This window comes from Rhinatrema bivittatum, chromosome 1, assembly GCF_901001135.1.
Source record: "Rhinatrema bivittatum chromosome 1, aRhiBiv1.1, whole genome shotgun sequence".
Taxonomy (NCBI): domain Eukaryota; kingdom Metazoa; phylum Chordata; class Amphibia; order Gymnophiona; family Rhinatrematidae; genus Rhinatrema; species Rhinatrema bivittatum.
Window position 1 is genome coordinate 689,147,848 of NC_042615.1, and position 22,558 is coordinate 689,170,405.

General features: G+C 45.1%; 1 protein-coding gene across 2 annotated transcripts in view; it reads right to left on the bottom strand.

Annotated features, from left to right (window-relative positions):
* FAM169A (family with sequence similarity 169 member A) overlaps positions 1-22,558 on the bottom strand; it is a 244,678-nt gene that overhangs the window by 127,553 nt on the left and 94,567 nt on the right. For both annotated transcript variants that reach the window (XM_029575050.1, XM_029575058.1), the window contains exons 5-6: positions 19,281-19,452; positions 7,052-7,231 (exon numbers count right to left, since the gene is read on the bottom strand). In XM_029575050.1, coding sequence (XP_029430910.1) covers positions 7,052-7,231; positions 19,281-19,452 — 352 coding nt within the window. The remainder of the gene's footprint in view (positions 1-7,051; positions 7,232-19,280; positions 19,453-22,558) is intronic.

Here is a 22,558-nt window from a genome sequence, read left to right on the forward strand (position 1 = left end):
GCTATCCCTATTACTTGGCACAGGATGAGAAATTCAAGGACTTCCTCATACACAAGTGGACTGACTATGTGGCTAATAACCAAAACCATGTCTCCCAACCTCTTTTATTTTGGAACACTGCAAAAGCAGTATTGCGGGGTGAAATTATATCATACACGGCACAGCGTCGAAAAACGCTAGACCGCCGTATTCTGGCCTTGAGCCATCACACTCGTCAAGCCAGGATCCTTTTAATCCACTCCAAATCGGCGACGGCTAGGACAGACTATCTGGCTAAGCAGCACGCTCTCAATGCTCTGCTACACCAAAGAGCGAGGAAGAGCTATCAGTATTATCAATTTAAACTGTATCAATACAGCAATAAGGCAGGTAAACTGATGTCCAATCTTATTAAATCCACTAAGTCCAACCGCTATATCCCGGCCCTTAGCACTTCCCCCGGGATGGTGATACGAGACACCCCTGCAATTTTACAAAGTTTCAGGACTTACTACTCCTCACTTTATGCCTCAGAAGGGTGGAACCCCGATGCGTGCCGCAGGTTTTGTGAGGGTTTATCACTTCCCTTGCTGACCAAGGCAGACAGGGATATGCTCAATGCCCCGATTTCTTCGACAGAGGTGTTGACAGCTATTCAATCCTCTAAGAACTTTAAGGCTCCAGGACCCGATGGTTTCACATCGGAATTCTTTAAACTCCTTAGGGATTCGGTGTCTCAGCCCCTGGCAAGGGCATTTACTGAGTTGGTGACCAGGGGTTCCTTTCCCGCTCATGATAACTTAGCACACATTGTATTAATACCAAAGCCGGGAAAGGACCCCCTACAAGCCGAATCGTATCGCCCCATATCTTTGCTGAATTATGACCACAAATTACTAGCAAAGATCCTGGCGGAGAGATTGGCGACTTGTTTACCTTTTTTAATTGGGGACCACCAGGCGGGTTTTGTCCGTCAGCGCTATGCACTGTCCAATATTCGGAAAATTTTGGCGGCCATGTCCCAGAGTCAGAGAATGTCCCTCCCATATCTTGCTATCAGTTTTGACGCCGCTAAGGCGTTTGATAGGGTGGAGTGGAGATACTTATTTTATGTGTTGCAGCGTATGGGCTTTGACGGGTTTTTTTTGCAAGCTCTACACCTCCTCTATACGGATCCCCGGGCTCGTATAGTGGCCAACGGTTCTCAGTCGGAGGAGTTTGCTGTGGCGCGGGGTACCAGACAGGGGTGCCCCCTTTCCCCCCTTTTATTTCTTTTGCAATTGGAACCTCTGTTACTTGCCATTGGTGCCACATCGGAGATTTGTGGTCTTTATATGGACTCCGGGACCTTTAAATCAGTAGCTTTTGCGGATGACCTACTAGTGTTTATTACCAAACCAGAATCGTCTTTACCTCCATTAATGCGTTTAATGGAGACTTTTGGGTCTTTTTCGGGCTTTCAATTAAACGAGACTAAGTCCTACGCTTTGGCATATCCGCCTACCTTACGTGCCAACTGGGTAGGACATTTCCCATTGCAATGGGCGGAAGACAGTATTCGTTACTTGGGAGTTTATCTACCCTCGGACCCTGAGTTAGTATACCAAGTTAATATTCCACGTTTGCTCCGACATACCCAAACTACTCTCCAGAATTGGAAGGCACTCCCGCTCTCGATGACGGGACGTGTGGCCCTTTTTAAGATGACCTTGCTCCCTAAGTGGCTATACCTCCTACAGAATATCCCACTAATTTTACCTCGCAGAGACTTAGCTCGGGCGGAGGGGGAGCTGCGTAGATTTTTGTGGAGAGGGGGTCGGTCTAGACTACCACTTCGCTGGTTACAGAATTCTTGGAGAGGGGGTGGTTTGGGGGTCCCCAACTTGGCCAATTATAATCTTGCCTGCAATTTGCGGCTTCTCCGCAATTGGTTACAGGGTTCCTCGCATTATTCCCCACTTTCAGTTGAGCGAACTCTCTTATACCCGTTGGCTCCATTCTACGCTCTGCAAAGCACAGCGGGCGGTCTCCCTTCGTTCATACTCCACTCAGCACTTACCCGACCTATCCGGCAGTCCTGGAAACATCTTACCAGACTCCTGCACGTTCCCAATGTATGTGCTTATTTTCTACCTATTCGGGGGAATGTTGACTTCCAACCCGGCATTCAATCAGCTATGTTTCGGGTCTGGGAGGCCCGGGGGGCGAAGTATTTAGGTCATTTGTGGACCAAGGACGGGGTGTTAATGACCTTCAGTGACTTTCAAAAGCTTTATCATTTAGATTCCTCACACACATTTCCATATTTGCAAGTTCAGCATTATCTTAAGTCCTTATCTCCGGAGACTAAGGAGCTCACGGGGTATCAAACCTTAGACGGGGTGTTCCACTTTGGGGCCGCCAAGGCCCCGTCTTTATCCCAGTATTATAGAACGTTACAAAAATACACCCAGGTGGATGTCTGCACCTTTCTTGTTGCTCGTTGGAATAATGATGGTGACTTTCTCCTCACTGGTTTTATTTTGAATGTTTGTTTTCGGCGTATAGCCAGGATCTCTACCAACATGTATTTTCGAGAAATGCAATACAAATTCTTGACCCGGGCGTTTATCTCCCCTCAGCGGGCGCATCAATTGTCCGTGGCCACCACGCCGTTTTGTGTCCGCTGTCCAGGAAGGGTGGGAACCCTGTCCCACGTGTTTTGGACTTGTCCCGGAGTATTGGGCTTTTGGCGTAAGATAGCGGACTATTTAATAGACCTGATTGATGTGGTGCTGCCCTTTTCCCCCTTGTGGTTTTTATTTGGGTGCATTTCCCCTCTTCGAGTTAGAGATCCTGGCTCTCGCCTGCTGATTCAGAAAGCGAGCCTGGTGGGGAAGAAAACGATTCTCCTTTTGTGGAGGACTCCGGATGTTCCATCATTCTGGACTTGGAGAAATCAGCTACACACCATGATGACTATGGAAAGTATGGCGGCACGAGGCTCGCCGACTCGAAGACGCCGGTTTGCTTCCATCTGGGGTCCATATCTTCAGACATTGCCTCATCGAGCGAGGAGTTTGGTTTTGAATGACTGATGGGTTTTGGGCAGCTGCTTGCTGGCTCTTCCATATGATGCCTTCACTTGGCTGCTTCTTTGAGTGCCCTTCCAGTAGTGCACCTGTTTATGGAAAAGGGGGGGGGGGGGGGGGGCTTTCTGGGAGGGGGGTTTCATTGTAATATTGTTGGGTTAATTTGACGGGGGAGAGATATGAACCCACTCTCTCTTGTATTGTTTCGTTATACTTGCCATTTAAACCCAATAAAAATGTTTTGAACATAAAATATTACAAGCTTTTAAAGAATTTAATACTCCGACTCCATCTGCTGGTAAAGGTGCATAACCCACTGATCGTGGATTAACCTGTCTGAATGCTAAGAAAATTGATTAGTTACTCGCTAAGGCAAATTATCCCCTTGACTCCACTAGGGGCATCCCTTTTCTATGACATTATTTAGATCCAGTGGATGTCTGGAGATGCCTTCACTACTCTGAAAAAGGATTACACACATTTCTAGAGCACACAATACCCAGGTTGGATTATTTACAGTTTCAAAGGTACATTATGCACAAGTAGTTCCTGCAAATATTGGTCTATTAGAGATCTCAGATCATGATCCAGTCTAGATGGATTTAGAAGGCTTTGTCACCACAGACTGGGCAAGGAGGTAGAAGTTTCCTTCTTTTCTTTAATATCTGAACAGTTTTTAAGTGCTCTGCTAAGGTTGGAAGAGATCTATTCAGCCATAAAGAAAGCTAACACATACAAGACCCCAGGCGGGTTTTTAGGAGAGTTTTTCAAATTGATGAAAGATCATGAATGTGTATCTTTGGACCAAATCTTTCATTCATTATTATAGATTGCTATGGTGGTATTGAATGTGGTATTGAATGTGCAGAAAACAGCTTCTATAGAATGCTCCTTGGTATAATTTTGACTTCCTCTAGGTCAGTTTTGATGCTAAAAAAGCATTTGACCAGATAAGCTGGGTGTTATGCCTGGTCACAGACAGCTGCGACCACTAATGCTCACCTCTTTCTTTGCTGCTCTGACATCATTGGGGAAAGTGGCGGCCTCCGCCAGCTACCACCAACCTGCCTGGCATTCCCGGGACGGCGTGGGCGCTGCCAATTCCCATCTTGCCTTCGGGATCACTTAGGCACGCACACGGGCCAGTCTTAAGCATGTTTTGGCGGGAACTTCCAAGACGTCTTCATGGCGGGATCCCTTCTGGATGACGTCTTCACTTCACGATACTTAAGCCGGCTGGCTCTGCCTACAGACGACTTGGCAATGAGTTCCCTCATTGCTGAATCCGCTTCACTCACTACGGACTTCCCATTCCAGTTCCTGCACTTTTGGCGTGAGATGCTCTGGGTACCCGCTCTTCGGGGGCCCTTCCTCGTCTCTGGCTATCTGCTCTTCGGAGGGCCTTCTTGCCTTGGACTGCTGCCTGTCCCTGTTTCCCAGGGCCTCTGCTAGAACTATCCTTACTGTGAGTACCTTAACTCTACGGACCACTACTGTACCATCTGCTGTGTGGGATCCTCTCTGGTGTACCCCAGCACTGCGGGCCTTTACCGTACCATCTCTAGTTGCAGACATTTTTGGTGTACTTCACGCTGTGGACCTCTACTGTACCATCTCTAATGGGAATCCCTCTCTGGTGTACCCCGTGCCACAGGCCACTACCATACCATCTCTGAGTGAGGAACCCTTCGGTGTACCCTGTGTTGCAGGCCACTACCAATTCATCGCTACAGAGAAACCTCATCAGTGTACCCCACTCTGCGGACCACTACCGGATCTCCACTCCTGAGGTATTCCCTCCAGGTATACCCCACCACACAGACTTTGTTATTTTCTCTTGCACTCCCCGCTTCTCGGGCAGTACCTTTCCACCTCTCTAATAAAGACTCTATTCCACAGCTGTGTCTGACGTCCGCTGAGACCACGCTTTCCGACTGTGAGGCTCACAGGGCTCCTACCTGTGGGCGGTACCATCTCTCACCTCGGCCCAGGGCCCACATACCTACAAATCCTAACACTGGACTTTCTTATTTTGGAAAAAATATGGATTTACAGGATTTTTGGATTAAATACGAGCTCTTTGCCATAACCCTGTAGCAGCTATATTAGTCAATGGTACATTCTCGCAGGATTTTTTTTAATTTTTTTTACAAAGGGGGGACTAGGCAGGACTGTCCCTTGTCTCTTATGCTCTTCCTACTTTCCTTGGATCCAATGATTCACACAGTTCAAGCTCATGAAGGAATTACTGGCTCTCTCTTTTGGTAGGCACCAATTTAAACTTGTGGCTTTTGCCAATGACCTTTTAATTCACTTAACCAAAATCCGAGAATTTTTACAAGTTATTTAACAGGAGATAACATAGGTATGGTGCCGTGGCTGGTTTGAAACTAAATTTAGAGAAAGTTTCTAGAAACTTTGACAAAAGTTTTTCTGTGCCCGGCTCCATCTGATGATGTCACCCATGTGTGAGGACTACCATCCTGCTTGTCCTAGGAGAATGGTATGTATACCGTCTGGTCCAGGTGATTTGGTACTATTTAGATTTGCCCTATTACATCTTTCTGGTAACAGATTTGTTTCTGTTTCTATGAATCGTTACCTTTGAATATCATTTCTTACATCTTTCTCAGTGATGACTAATGCAAAGAATTACTTTAGCCTCTCTGCTTTGGCCTTGCCATCCCTAATTGCCTATTTTACCCCTTTATCATCTAATGGTCCAATATACTCCCTCACAATCTTTTTACTTCAAATACACCTGAAAAAGTTTATATTATGAGTTTTTGCTTCCATGGCAAGGGAGGAATCCATGTAGAAGAACTATCCAGTTCTGGAACTAAAATTGTCATAGTTTGTTTGGATTCCGAATAAGTTTAATTTTTAAGTTGATCAGTACCCATATCTGTGTCTTGGTGCTGAGAAGTTATCAGCATAGACAAGGTTACAATTCCTTTATTTGCTGATGGCGCCAGCGAGACTTCTGCACTGAAGAGTAAACTAAGCTTAATGGTGTGCACCAAGGAATCATCAGCGCAGACAGGGCCTATCTCGGCACCAAAAACAGTTTCCCTCTCTTTAATTGTGGGGGAATGATGTCTCTGCCGAGAATTCCCCGAGTCATGGTACTTAGCATGAGAGTACTTGGTCTTTTTGCTTTAGGCACTGGTTCCTCAGCCGATTGTTGTTTCCTTTCCACTGCTCCAGAAGTTTGAGGAAAACTCAAAAGTTCTTTTGAGTTTGGGACACCTGAATTTTATCGCTCTTGGTGATGGTCTCAAACAAGGAAAGAAGGAACGCAATAATCCTGGAGATACACTAAAGACATTTGCAGAAATACCTGGGACTTCTTTTGAAGTCTGGTTTCTTGTTTGCTATTGGAACTAGAACCAAAGCTAAGCCAAACTCAATTTTCAAAACTCTAATAGAAAAACCTTTTTTTTTGGAGACTTCTGAAAATGAAAATATGAAAATACTGAGTGAAGAAATTAAAATAAAGAAATTAAATAAAAACCTTGCAAATAAAACTTTTGACAAACTGCTGAAGGACAGACAAAAAAATGTGAACTTTCATACAAGTGAAAAGAAAGAAAAACAGAGGAAGTTTGCACAGTACAGCTGCTTCAAGACAGCTTTTTTGTCTCGGCACCTAAGGATGATATCATCTGACTCGTGTGGTTGATTATTGTCCTGCTTGTCCATGGAGAACAAGGAGCTCCCATAAGACATGCCTGCTCCTATAACGTCATCTTGGCTCCTTGCTGATTTTCTTACACATACTTGGAAATTGTTTCAACCATTTGTGTATATTTGCTCAGGAACTTAACTTTACTTGCAAAAAAAAAGAAGCCAATTGATTCCTTACTAAATTCCAAGGTGTCACATCCAATGCAAAAAAAAAAAAGATGGATTTTTTTTTTTAATTTGAAGTAAATATTTAACTATTTCAAACATATTTTAAGGTCTCCAATCTATATAGGCTATTATTTACACTACGGTACCTGTATGCATGGAAGATGATAATGGGTATCTCAGGCCAAGGGCATCTTCTGTAAAGGAATCCACAAAATCCTCCAACATCTGCAGCCCAAAGTCGTTCCCATGGTGCCTCTTCCTTACAAACATGGTGTCCAATACAGGGAGCTTATAGTTTTGGGAGAGATAGTAGCTGCACGTGCTTCCTGTAATTGTGACAAAAGCAAATTAAAGCATATTAGTGGTCCAATACTAATGATCATAACTTTTGTTTAACAAAAGATATTTAGTCATTCAATTTTCTTCTAAACAGATACGTGCAAATCAGTGTTTTTGTACTTTATTGACGTGGTTCTCAACAGGTGTGTCGGGACACACCAGAGTGTGTCACAAAGTCCTGGGAGGTGTGTTGCAGAGCCAGCAGAAGACTGATCTTTCCTCAATAGTCTGGGCAGGAGATGGCTGACTTCTCTTTTATTGGGTAAGACAGGAAGCTGCTCTTGCTTCCTTCTCTTCTTCCTGGCCAGTGGGGGGTTATTCCCTCTTCCTTCACCCAGATCAGAGCACGATATCACCAACTCCTATTCATATGTGCCCGGCAGGACACCAACTTTATCTTCCTCTGCCTGGCCTGGCAATGAGGCTGTTGATGCTCTCTTCATCCCTATGGGGTCTGGATGTGAAAGCAGGAGCATAAGGGAGAAATGTACATGCTCTATAGATCCACTGCTGCTGCCACCTCATCTTCCTTTCCTCAATGCTTCTTGCCCTCATCTGCTGCTGATACAGAGGGAAGAAGACTCTGAATTGGACTGACGTCTTTTCTGCTGGCTGGGAGCTAGGAGGAGGAGGAAATGTACTGGGCAGGAAAGCATGGGAAGATAGGGAGTCAGGAGTCAGGTGAATAGGAAGGGGTGGGGGAAAGGAGATTGGGGTTGCAGGGTAAGGAGAGGTGGAAGAAGGAGAGGTTGGGGGCTACTGAGCAGGAACAGGTAGGAAAGAGGTGGTCAGAGGTATTCTGGGTAGGGAAGGGCAGAAAGAGTTCAACAGGGGAGAGAGAGAGCATGGGGAAGAGGATGGGGGGGGGGATTGTCAAATATTGGACAGGGATATGAGCATGAGTAGTTGGGAGAAGTGAGGTATGATGGGGGCATGGAGGGGAGTGACTGGGTACAAAGGCCATATTATGTCAGTTTTGAGAATATGCATTACTTCTCTCTTTGAACTTTGCTTAGTGGAGGAGGAAATATAGTTTTGTTTCTAGTCTCCAGTTTTGCACTGCATGCAGAAGGTGGTCTTGGGGTTTCCAGTCCAGGTTTTGTTTGCACATTTGTAATTTGTGGTCTTTTATTCTGTATTTGGTGAAGGCAGGTCTGTCTGTGTTCTGTGTGTGTGTGTGACTGAGATGAGGTTCTTTACTAGGTTTGTTTCAACCTTATTTGTTGTATTTTCTCAATATTATATTGCACTGGTGGTGAACTGCTGCCTTTTCTTGGGTAGGGATATTGCCGAGGTATGGCAGGTTTGATAGACGTACCCAGAGTGGGGTTTGTTTGTAATGTTTTACAATACACCTGGTAGTAGAGGAAGTTTGTGATACTGTTATGTTAAAAGAGGAGCGTCCCCTGTGTCTAATTACAGAATAAATACCAGCTTCAGACGGTAATAAAGAAAGGGGTTTATTAATACAGGTAATTATATAGAGGAAGGCGGATAATTCCTCTAGGAGCAGAAAAATACAGAAAGAATTTAGTACAAGCAAAGGTGTACAAGGTCTGTTTAAAATCTGCTCAGAGCTCTTAACGTGTGCATCAGCTTATAAAGGGTCTGGGGTCTGCTATTATCAGTCATCTGCATAATCCACACCCTTTACCTTTAATAGCCAATCGATATATATTTTAACATGTGTACTTTAGCTTGCTCTCACTATAGGCCACAGGCCTCTTCTTATCAGTTAGAATAACAAACTTAGTTCCATCCTTCCAGGAATGATGTCATCTGTGCTGGATAATTCTCTGGCAAGTTCAGTAATCAGTGCTTCATAGTGCTATAACTACATATGTGTAGGATATATGCAGTGCACTATTCTACAGTTATTAACATGACCCTAGAATCAGAATATCTTTTTTGTATGGTGAGTTATACAGGGAAATGACTTCTGCTCTGCACCCATTGTTAGGAAGCAGGGGACTCCTGTGGATGCAGAGCATATGATGGCCATTATGTTCAGCGTCCAAGGAAGCAAACCGGTAACCGATCCAATGTGACGAACAACAGAAGAATGAAAGGATGGATCGGTAAAAATGGACTTTTATTGGAACTTGCCCGACTCTGGCCGAGTTTCGCTCTGCCGAGCTGCCTCAGGGGCTTGTTGAGCCAGAAACTTGGCTCTATATACTTGTGCTGATTTCCTAGGATGAAGGAATATGAGTGAACACACCGAATCCGGGCTTGTCACTTGTAATTCATCAATCACTTGTGTGAACAGTATTGAAGCAATTCTTTGTTGAACTTGCACCGGTCACATACTGCTCTGACAAACACTGCAGTGTTTCTGGCTCAACAAGCCCCTGAGGCAGCTCGGCAGAGCGAAACTCGGCCAGAGTCGGGCAAGTTCCAATAAAAGTCCATTTTTACCGATCCATCCTTTCATTCTTCCATTATGTTCAGCGTGTCACGCATGTGAGCATCATCTCTCAGGTGTGTCCTGATAGAAAAAAGGTTGAGAACCACTGCTTTGTTGTACTAATTTAGAACTTGTTTTCAGCAATTTTTAAACTTGTTTACATTTAGTGTTCATTCTCGCTATCATTTGTTCAAAAAATGTTTTGTTTATACTATATTTTTTGGGGCCGATGCAATACAGTGCGCTCAGCTGAGTGCACTGTTTAACCCGTGGTTGGACACACATCCACAACCCCTTATGCTATAAGGGGATTAGCATGTCCAAAACATGCATCCAACCCCCCCCCCCCCCCCCCCCCCCCCCCGCAAAACTAAAAGGACTCATCACATGCAAATGCACGTTGATGAGGCTATTAGCTAGTTCCACCAATTAAAAAAAAACAAGTGAGCCTGACGCACACATTTTAATGCTCAAAAATTAATGCCGGCCCAGAGTTGGTGTTAAGTTTTGAGGCACCCCAAGCCATGCTCAGAAGAGCAAAACAAACAGTTTTTTGTGGTTGCTCCTACTTAATATTGTTGCAATACTAAGCAGGAGGAACTACAGAAAGCTGCAAAAAAAAAAAAAAAAAGAAACTTGACAGTGGTCAGGGTTTGGAAAAAGGAAGCTCAATTTGAGAGTGTCCATTTTCCTAACCCATGGCTATCCATGGGTTAGAAAAACGTATGCTCAGAAAATATAGCATAGGTTTTCCTTACCTGCGCACAGCCACTTCTTCTGGGCACTCGATGGCATGGACATGCTAGGGACACGCAAATTATCCATTGCGCGTCCCTTTTAGCGTGCCAGCTCATTAGAATATTAGATCGAGAGCCCAAGAGAGAGGATGTACGCACGTTTTTTTGCACGCATGATATTGCATCAGCCCTTTTGTCTTTATCTTTTGCACATTGTCATGCTTTATTCATAATGTAGCCACAATTGGCAATTTTTTGCATTATATAAGTTTTTGATTTCTACGATACTTATTCAATACTGTAACCAATTTTGGCACGCTTTTCCTATTTAAATCCCCATGCCGGAAGTTCCGTTTGATATGCCATTCAAAGTTATTTGCGAAACTGACTGTACCGGGGTAAGTGCTATGTTCGATATCTATGTACAGGCTTTGTCTTTCAATGTTTTTAGTCCACTTCTTATTATAACATTTACTTATGTCTATATTTTTAGTTCCAAAGTCCCTCCTGATGCAGTTATTTGAAACACGGTTCTTTGTCAGGGGACCATGTAAAACAGGATTACAAACACACTGTCAATACCTTAAGGGTAAATAAAATAAATACTTAATCTCTTCAAAAATACTTTGTGGACTGTCCCAATTGTGACCGCCTCAGATGAATGATTACATTGATATTAGAGTTCTTACTTTCTTCTGTAATTGCACTGGCTACCTGATTTGTGTTTCTACCAGCTGATGATCCAGGAAAGCAGATTAGTTCCTCTAAATGACCAAGACTCCCAGCAGAAGGTCCTTTTGCTTATGAAATGTCTTCATGTTAGAGGATTTTGGGGTGCTTGGGGTGTTTTCTTCCTTTTCACACATCACCTCATTTTCTGTTTCAAGAGCAGCTTCATTTACCAATGTAGAATAGGCATTTTGTAAGGGTATCATCAGGGAAAGTGGATGCCTCTGTCACAGGCCTTATTCTACCTGAACCCATCGTAATCCATTTATTGCTGGATTTTTAACTCCTCTGTGGGGGTGGGGAAAGATATCCTGGATGTTGCTCAGTTGAGACAGGGTACCTCAGGGGTCACAGGTCTTATTCTGTCAGAGCCCATTATAAACCATTTTTTCTTGGGTTTCTGAATCTAAGTAGTTGGGGATGATATTCTGGATGCTGTGAGGAAGGGGAGGTTTTATGAAATGTAGACAATTCCTCTTTCGGATGAGTCAGTTCCTTTTTCAAAGGCAAACTGGACAACCCTTAAGTCCCCAAATGGTATGCCTTGTGATGTAAGCACCACAATTGTTACACTGCATAAAATATATTCTGCTCATAATGATCAGTGAAAGTGACCTATAATTGAGTAATAGTAGATTAAGTACCAAAGTCCTTGGAAGAACTATTTAAGAAGGAACAAACCTAGAGATGGGTGGGAACAAAACTCCTAAAGATATAAGCCTTTTCTTTTTTTTTAATTCCCATTAAACACACACATAATTTTAAACAAAAAAAGGGCTAGCAAAATATTCTTATGTTCTAATCAGATAGAGGAAAAAAAGTGACTTCCACAAAAACCCAGTAGGCACAATTTAAGCAGAATATCAGCTAGAGAAAGACAAGCTAAACTTTGGTAGAGTTAAATAATTTGCTAGCAAGCAATTACATTCTGAAAACAGAAAGGAAAAAGATTTTGAAAAACCCAAAGCAACATAAATTAGGCAGATCAGTAAAAGACAGGAGGCAATATTAGGAAAAGTTGAAATGGTGAGTCTGGAGCTGCAGTGAAAAGTGGTCTTTTATCTTAGCCACTGCTCTCTTGACATTGTTTCCAAAGAGACTGACCTTTATTTAGGAATAGATCTTAAAATTATCATGTGAGGCCAAAATCTAATAATGCAGAATATTACCAACACTGAGAGGCCATTCCAAAGCAACCACCACCCTTTTCACAAAAAAAGCAGAGCTGCTTACCTGTAACAGAGGTTCTCCTTGGACAGCAGGATGTTAGTTCTCACATATGGGTGACATCATTAGATGGAGCCCAGCATAAAAAACATTTGTCAGTGTTTCTAGAACTTTGACTGACAGACTAAGCATGCCCAGCATGCCACTATCCACGCATCTATGCAGGGTCCCTCTTCAGTCTTGTAACACAGAATTACGAAGAAATAAAATAACAAACGAAGGAGAAACCCAACTCCACGGAGTGGTGGGCAGGTTTCCTGAAAACTAACATCCTGCTGTCCTAGGAGAACCCTGATACAGGTAAGCAACTCTGCTTTCTCCTAGGACAAGCAGGATGGTCGTCTTCACATATGGGTGAATACCAAGCTACAGGCTGCTCCCAGCAACACCAGTGACCAACAGACACCTAACTAGGTGCGAACGAGCACAACAACACTGGTGCTGTTGGTAACAGAGGGAGAAAGCCTGAACCTGAACAAAGGGCCCTAGGCATGGAGAGTTGGGTTTACAGCTGAAAGAGATTCCGAAGGACAGATTGGCTGAAGCTTCTGTCATGTTGGCCATCTTTGTCCAAACAGTAGTGGGCAATGAAAGTATGGAGGGAATTCCAGGTTACAGCCATGCAGATGTTGGTTACGGGAACCGTTCGCAAGTGAGCTACCGACGCAGCCATGGCTCTCATGGAGTGAGCCTTGACACGGTCTCCAAACTGAAGGCCCGCCTGCGCACAGCAAAAGGTAATACAATCTGCCAGCCAGTTTGACAGGGTTTGCTTGGCCATTGCAACCCCCAATCTATTCTTATCAAAAGATAATAACAGCTGCATGGACTGCCTGTGTGTTCGAGACAGAACGCTAACTCCCTCTTGCAATCCAAACTGTGCAGAGCCCGTTCGCCCTGGTGCGAATGAGGCCTAGGAAAAAAGAAGGGCAGAATGATCAACTAGTTGAGATGAAAATCAGCCACCACCTTAGGCAGGAACTTAGGGAGAGTACACAGGACCACTCTATCATGAATGAATTTCATGTAGGGCAGATATGCCACCTACACCTGAAGTTCACTGACTCTGCGTACCGAAGTAACCGCAACCAGGAAAAGGACCTTCCAGGTCAGGTACTTCAGGTCGCAGGAGCACATGGGCTCGAAAGGATCACGTAGGAGCTAAGCCAACACCATGCTGAAATCCCAGGACTCAACAGGAGGCTGGCAGGGGAGCCTTCAGCTGAAGTAAACCCCACATAAACCACCTAACTATGGGCTGGACAGAGATGGGCATACCGCTGACACCCTGGTGGCAAGCACTGATAGCACTCGGGTGTACTCTGAGTTGGTCTCAAACCAGCCTCTGAAAGGTACCACAGGTAATCCAGCAACTTCGGAGTGGAGCAGGTGAACGGATCCAAACTGCGACCCTCACACCAGAACCAAAACCTCTTCTACTTCAGGCTATATGACTTCCTGGTGGAAGGCTTTCTGGAAGCTACCAGGACCTGAGACACATAGTCAGAGAGGTGAAGGAGCTACAGGACTAGCCTTTCAACATCCAGGCCGTCAGAGACAAGGCCTTGAGGTTGGAATGGTGCAGCCTGCCCTGATCCTGCGTGATCATGTTGGGGGGGTGGGGTCCCCAAACCAAATCAGCTCTCTGACGGAGAGATCCTTCAGGAGCGGGAACCAGACTTGCTTTGGCCAACGGGGAGCAATGAGAATCATGGTCCCCTTGTCTTGCTGGAGAGCTTCAGGAGAGTCTTCATAACCAGCGGAAGCGGAGGATATGCATACAGAAGGTCCTCGCCCCAATGGCGGACAAAAGCATCAGAGACTGGCTTTCCATCTCCCCTGAACAGGAAGCAGAATTGACTTACATTACTGTTGCAAGGGGAATGGGTTTGACCGCTCCGACCATTAAAAGGGCAGAGAGCACTGTCAAGAATATTTCCTGATGCGAGGACAGGTCCCAAGAAGGGAATGAGGGAGAATCCATTGGGACATTGTTGCGTTCGTGCCTATTCTCGCCCTCGCTCCACCCTCTCTACCTTTGTAGCATTCCCTTCGGCTCTGATGGACAAATGCAGCCGCAGCTTCTGCCTGCCTCTTGGTCCCGGTGTCCCCGAGCTGGCTTGATGCTACAGATCCGCCATGTTCCTGATGACATAAGGGCGTGCGCGCTCCAGACTTTGTACCAGAAAGGGCGCGAACCTCGGGGGCGTCCCCCCGTAGTGACGTCATCCATTTTCACTTTAAAAGGTCTTTGTTTGCTAACCTCTAACGAGTTAGCAAGGAACTCCTTATGGACTTGCTTCGGCAGTCCACGCTATTTGCAACAACAATCCGAGTCAGCCAGGGAAATTCTTCTCCACTGCTCGGCCTTTTCAAACTTACCAGGAGAACCCGCTCCACGGGGGTGATTTCAGAGTGTTGGACGGGATCCGGTACTCGCTCCTCAAGGGCCTATGTTCCCGAATACTCAGAAGACTCCTACTGCCTGGAGGCGATATCAGACGTGAACACAGTGAGTCCTACTACAGACAGGAACCGGTACTCACTCCACGAGGGCCTACATTCCTAAATCTCTTCTAAACCTCTTCTATCCAGAAGCCATCCCATACACAGTTATTATTTCAGAAACCAGTATTATTATTTCAGAAACCAGTATTCGCCTGCGGCTCCTGTTCCTGAATACTGATGACTCTCTGTTGCATATAGAAGACACTACAGAGATCTACAATTGTGAGTGTATCATCTACCACTGGTTATGCCCAGTATACCCTGTCTACTCACTACCTATAGTCTCTCCTTACAGCTCAACAACTCTGAGATCGTGGTTCCAGTATCAGAGGGACTTCAGCCCTGCCGGGCATATCAACTCACTACTGCCACCTCTGGTGGTTCTACTTCCAGTCTAATAAAGAACTGTGTTTGTCTCAATACTCCAGCCTAGCCGGTGGTCCCTCAGGATCTCCACTTGAGGGCGCTGTCATCTGCCATCGGCCCAAGGATTCACTATTCTACTAAGTGTTATTCCTACACTAACAAGACTGTATTATCATCTGCCACTCTGTGGGAGCCAACCCACATCAGACCATTACTCCTCTCACTGCGGAAGCTGATCCATATCACATAGCTATCTCCCCGTGGGGACCATACAGGTTGCTGGTTCATCTTTCTACAGGAACAAGCATAGCAGTTGCTACTCCTTCCCTCTGGAAGAGCAGAGCACTAACAGATTGCTACTCCTTAGCAAGATCTGTAACAGTGTGCTACTTCGCCCCCTGGTGGGGGAATCACTAACAGATTGTTAACTCCTTCTTCAACGGGAGTATCCAGCATCCAGAGTCATTACAGATTACTAACTCCTCCCCTCTGGGGGAACAGATCTATAACTGACTGCTTACTCCTCCCCTTTGGGGAGCTGGTCTTCATCAGATTGCTAACTCCGCCCTCCTGGCAGGGTAAGCGTCAGCCATCCAAGGCTCGGAGTATTGGCAGCTGGACCCTGCAATCCAGCCCCTCCTGAAAACCCGCCAAAGATAAGACAAATTGAGGAGGAGGTGGAGAAGGCGTCATCAGAACTCACTCTGAACCCCAAGGGAACTCAGTGTCCAGCATCAGCTTCAGTGGGAAACGCCTGGGACTCCTGGTTCCGATGGAGATTGATGCCTGCTCCCCACAGGGTCGCTTCGGTGCCATCATAGCAGCTGCCGATACAGAACAGAGTTGGTGCCATGCACAGACAGTGACTGGTGCCGATGGTTTTGGGACTTCCTTCAGTGCTCAGCCCAGTCTTTCCCCAGTGCAGAGATAGATGGAAAGAATCCAGATGTCTTGGAGTGCGACGACACCAGAGACTGCCTATCTCAGAGAGAGAGAGAGAGAGAGAGCCCCAATGGAGGGGTGGACATCGACAGTGTTTCCAAAGGTTCCCCGCCCCCAATGCCGGAGTCGATGGATCAGACTTTTTGGACCCAAAAAGCTCTCCATCTTATCCAGTCGGGCACAACGGTCTTTGGGGGTCATCTGATCGCAAAAACATAACCCCCGGACGTTGTGCGATGCCCCCAGGCAGAGGATGCAAACCTCTTGCAAATCTGTGATGGACATGGTCCGTGGGCACTGGCGAAAACCGGATGATGCCATAAAAATGAGCCGGCGAGCGATCAATGACCGGCGGTCATCGAGGAGCAACACACCGGGAATCAACCACAACTAAGGTAAAAACTTACCACACCACCTCCCTGGGACACCAACTGGGAGAAGAGGGACCTGGCGCAGAAAAAAGTCTGTAACCAACTGAAAAAATACTTTAAATAAAGCAGAGCTCCATGACCGTGAGGCAAGCACTTCGCGGGAAAAAAAGAGACTCAAGAAGGACCCCGTGTGGATGTGTGGGTAGTGGCATGCTGGGTATGCTCAGTGTGCTTGTCAAAGTTCTAGAAACTTTGACAAAATTTTTCCATGCTGGGCTCCATCTGATGATGTCACACATATGTGAGGATTACCATCCTGCTTATCCTAGGACAGGGGTCAGGAACCTTTTTGGCTGAGAGAGCCATGAACGCCACATATTTTAAAATGTAATTCTGTGAGAGCCATACTAACTACAACAGAAAACACTGTTTTCTGTTCAATGTAAACCGAACTGATTTGTAAACCCTTACAAGAATTTCGGTATATAAAACTGTTAAATAAATAAATAAATAACCCCCCACCCTCCTGAACCCCCCAAGACTTACCAAATTAATTTACTACAACCCCCCTCCATCCTGACCCCCCCAAGACCTACCAAATTAATTTACTACAATCCCTACTCTCCTGATGCCCCCCCAAGACCTGCCAAATTAATTTACTATAACCGTCCACCCTCCTGACCCCCCCCCCCAAGACCTGCCAAAAGTCCCTGGTGGTCCAGCGGGGGTCCGGGAGCGATCTCCTGGACTTGGGCTTTCGGCTGCCAGTAGTCAAAATGGCGTCGACGGCCCTTTGCCCTCACTATGTCACTGGGGTTGACCAATGGCAGCGGTAGCCCCTGTGACATAGTAAGGGCAAGGGGCCGTCAACGCCATTTTGATTACTGGCAGCCAACGGCCCTTTGCCCTTACTATGTCACAGGGGCTACCGCCGCCATTGGTCGACCCCAGTGACATAGTGAGGGCAAAGGGCCGTCAGCGCCATTTTGACTTCTGGCAGCCGACAGCCCAAGTCCAGGAGATCACTCCCGGACCGCTCCTGGACCCCCGTTGGACCACCAGGGACTTTTGGCAGGTCTTGGGGGGCGTCAGGAGGGTGGGGGGTTTTGTTAGATTTTTACTTTTTTATTAAAGATTTGTCTGCGAGCCAGATGCAGCCATCAAAAGAGCCACATCTGGCTCGCGAGCCATAGGTTCCCGACCCCTGTCCTAGGAGAAACAATTTTTCATGCAGCTCTATGCCTTTACCGTTGTTGTGGTTCTCTGAAAATAAGAATGCTTAAAGCACATTCTTGTCTATGAAAATATTTGCTTTTTGTACATTATTGGGAAGGTGACCAGTGTGAGTTGAAGGGACCAATCGGCAATAAGTGAAGGAGTGAAAAATCAATATTAAAGTGTCGGGCACATGATATTAATTTATTCACTTCTTCACTTATTGCCGATTGGTCCCTTCACTGTCACATGTCAGTGAAGGGACCAATCACCTTTCAGAAGGTTGTCCTGAAAGGGGACTGGTCCTTTCATTGACATTTGTCAGTGAAAAGAACCAACTGGGAACAGCCCTGGCGGAGGAGGTCGTCTGGCAGGGGTTCCCAGCCCGCGGGAGGAAGAAGATTTCAAGTTTTCAAAGTGCTTTTCTAAGGACCTCTATTCAGGTACTGCACCCCCCCCCCCCCTTCCCCCGGATCTGACCCGGACCACTTGGCCTTTCAGGCCAGACCTTGGGGGAAGGGAGTTTAGGGCAGGTCAGACATGGGTGCCCAGCCATGTCTCCTAGGCACCTGATATCAAGGACGCGCTAGGGGCATACAATTTTCTTTAGTGCATCCTTTTTAGCGCAGCAGCACATTTAAATATGACATCGGGTCCCTGGGAGAGGTGGTTGGGTGTGTTAAGAAAGCGGGCGCTAAGCATTGAGCGCCCACTTTCTACGTGCCGATATTACATTGGCCCCTTTCTTGCATGTGGAGATCATTCCCATGCCGTACAGATATACACATTCATTTAAAGGAGACCTGACAGAAGATAAAGATTTTCTAACTTCTCTGTTTCTGGTTCCCTTTGGTCCCCATTCATCACCTCCGCTTTGGTTTTTATCTCCACTTCTTTCAATCTTATCTACCGCATGACCCTTCCGTTTATTCTTTTTTTCCTTTCAAAGTCCTGTCTTTATTATTCTCATCTTACCCTCCACCCCTTAGCCTTCTTTTATTGTCTACCCCTTCAGCACTTTTGTGACCCTTTCAATTCTCCACCTAAGTTTTCTTTCTTTCTTTCTTTCTTTCTCACTGATCCCTGCCAGGGCTGCTGTTGAGCTAGAGAAGCTATCCTAAAATCCCAAGTATTAACAGCAGTCACTCACTGAGAGTAGGCTGGATATCAAAAGGTAATTTCCCTGCCTTTTCACTAGAATCAATTGTACAGAATAACTCCATAGCAACTAATGCTATACAGGCCTGGTATTTTCTGCTATTTGCAATACAATACTGGCAATTTGCTGCCAAGTTATAGCTATGTGTTTAGAGACCCTCTATCATGAATATTTATTATACGTGACCCTTTTTGAATCAATGCCAAAGAAACAATGCCCTTATGACAATTTCCCTTGCTTGCAAGTGTACAGCAGTGAGCACAATTTCAGTAGCATCAGCATGTTTTTTTAAATCAGTACTGAGTGTACTTGTTCCACAGACGTTTTAGTCAAGTTGTTTCTCAATAAGAAACACGTTTTTAACAATGTAGTTACCTGTTGGTTTGACAGAATAAAACCCAATGGCTTCCCCTTTCTTCCACAGAATCTTGGCGTAATCAGTGCTACTGTGACAGAGAAACGGAACGTCATCCCTCTCCATTTCCTGCTTCCTATAAATAATTCGATTTAGGACATATAGAACCACTCTCTCTCCAACAGACTTCACCTACAGGTACAAAACAACAAGCAATATTTAGATATACAATGAAGAAATTATTTGCAAAAGCATGAGCCCTGCTGTTTATGCTACTGAATATCATTTTCAGAAGATATATTCCATACTAAACAAAAAAGTACTATTGGGGATTATCTATATTAAAAGAGACAAGCGGACGAATGACTTGACATAGGTATGAGACAAATTGCTTGCCAAACTGAAAACCTACAAACCTCCTGAGTTCTGGTTACATATGAAAACATGTTGACATTTTGAATTTTGCTGACATTTTTTCTTGAAAAAAACCAAACATGTTCAGTTAATACATGCAGAACTTTTCAGAAAGCTTCAGGGGTTTCACATAACCCCCCTTCATCTAAGCCCCTCAATCCTTTTCAAAACAGTTTCAAGTTAGAACACCTCTTTTCTCTGTTGTTCTTTTTCAGACAGTGAACATAATTACCATACTGAGTCAGATGGAGGGTCCATCAAGCCCAATATCCTGTTTCCAAGAGTGGCCAATCCAGGTCACAAGTACCTGGCAGGATCCCAAACAGCAAAAAGATCCCAACCTGCTATCACACAGTGATAAGTAGTGGCTATTCCCTAAATTTACTTGGTTAATAATAGTTTATGGGTTTCTCTAGGAACTTGTCCAAACCTTTTTTCAAACCTAACTACACTAACTGCCTTAATCACATCCTCCGGCAATGAATTCCGGAGCTTCATTGTGCATTGAGTGAAAGAATGTTCTCCAATTTCTTTTAAATGTGCTACTTACTAACTTCATAGACTGTTCCCTTGCCTTTGAATTTTTTTAAAGAGTAAAAAACCGATTTACTTTACTCATTCTATTCCACTCATGCTTTTATAGACCTCTATCATATCTCCATTTAGCCATCTCTTCTTCAAACTGATCAGCCCTAACCTCTTTAGCCTTTCCGCATAGGGGATCCATTCCATCTCCATCGTTTTGGTTGCTTTTTCTCTGTACCTTTTACAATGTAATGATGTCTTTTTTGAGAATCTATAGATTGAAGTGAACATTGTCTTCCCAAATACTTGACTCTACTACATTTCCCACTTCAGTTGCATCCCAAGTATTTTTTCAGATATTGATTACTGTCTTTCTACCATGCTTCCAAGGGTGGGACATATAGACTCCTTCATAACTATCGGTGTGCTATTCTAGCAATTTTAGAAGTTATCACCACTGAGCCCTGACCTGCTGCATAACAGTTTCAAGCACCTAGACAACTCAACACTCATTTAGGGTGAAACCATCACTGGATCAGAAACGGTCTTTATGGAAAATTAAATATGATTTTGTATTTGGGAGAGGCATATACACAAGGAAAAAAAAAGCAACACTGCCTCTGTACAGGCTATTGGTGAGACCACCTAAAGTACTGTATCTAATTCTAAAGACTGTTCCTCCAAAAGAATATAGATAGGCTAAAGGTGTTCCTGAAAAGGCTACCAAAATGTTGCAGAGTCTACACCAGAAACCAGAGAAAAGCATGCTGTAGAACAACAGAAAATGTGGTCACGGCAATTAGCATAGCTGGGTTTAAAAAGGGTTTGAACAAGTTCATGAAAGAAAGGTCCATAAATAGGTATTAATCATGAGACTCAGGGAAACCTGCAACTTGACATGGGGCGTAAACAGCAAAAAACTGAATCTACTTTTAAAGATTGGCCATTGTTGGAGACAGGATGCTCGATGGCCCTTTGGTCTGACCTTGCATGAATTTCTGTGGTAACAAGAAGCACTGCACGAGGAGGGATGAGGGCTGCTGCAGGGCCTGAGAGTTTGCATATTTGCTCACAGGCCTTGTGCTGACATTCATTATTAATGCTTCAGCCACTTGCAGATCATCGGGCTTGAGAACAGTTATGAGGGGAGGGTGTGGTATGCATAAGCCAGTGGAGATTGCCACTGCTCCTTTCTCCTCAGCCACCACCGACCCTACCCAACAGAAAAATGTTTCAGCCTGTCCTCTATTCCCACCATTTGTCAGCCACCTTTGCCCCAGGGCCCAAAGGGAAATGTTGCCACTGATCCCGGACAGGGAAATGTTTAGAAAAGGGGCTGTCAGAAAGGAGAAATCAAATGCAGGAGAGATTTGAAGGCTGAATCAGCTGGAGAGGGAGTGGCTATGCAGGATAAGAGTGGGAATAGCAGATCAAATGAGGGATGTAAGAGAGGAACTGGGGGATGAGAACTGATCAGTTGAGGGATGTGAGAGAAGGGCTGGAGGAGAGGAAAGGAGACTGGAAGATGAGAGGATAAGGATGAGAGTGAGATTGAGACTGACAGGGGAATGGCAAAATGGGGTGAGGGTCAGTGGATGGTTAGAAAGAAGGGCTTTCGATGAAAGAATCAGCTGGGAAGATGCAAAAAGGTTTGGTAATAGAGAGAAGAAAGGCTGTGGTGGTGAAAGGAACTGGGGGATGTATAGGGGATCAGCTGGAGGGGATCTGATATAGGGGTGGAGGCTGAGGGAAAGGATTGATTGGAGAGGTTGACGGTTAGGAGAGAGAATCAGAAGTATGTGGAGGGTAAGAGTGGAGGGATTATTGGAGGGCGACCGCACCCCTACTAATCTGTTTTGAAATCCTCTGGAGTTATGTGAATTTTCAAGTGCTAAAACGGGGTCACACTGGCTAAAAGTTTGAGAAGCCTTGTCTTAGGGATAACTAAGATCTGGTTGCACAAAACTGAGGGAGTACCACTGAATGAACCGTATCTAGCAGTTTTCCCATCAAACAACAGCCCAGTCCAAGGAGACATGCTGGAGGGGTGGCGGCAATCATGTTCCAAGACTCAGACTGTGTAGAATCTCTCTTCTCCAGGTAATAGACTTAGAATGCTTGATAGTCTAGTTAGGAATTGAGACCCCAATAAGAGCTCTTCTGGTCATCCGAGCCCCTCACTAAAACATGTCGTCCGTGCTAGAGCTCCTTGAACTAATTCTTACAATCTATCAATTCTCTGCTATTCAGCTTGAACCTTATACTCAATTCAAGTAAAACAGAAATCCTCATCATCTCGCCAGACGAAAACCATACTCTCATCAACTCCCAAAGCGCAACACAATTCGCAAAATTATCT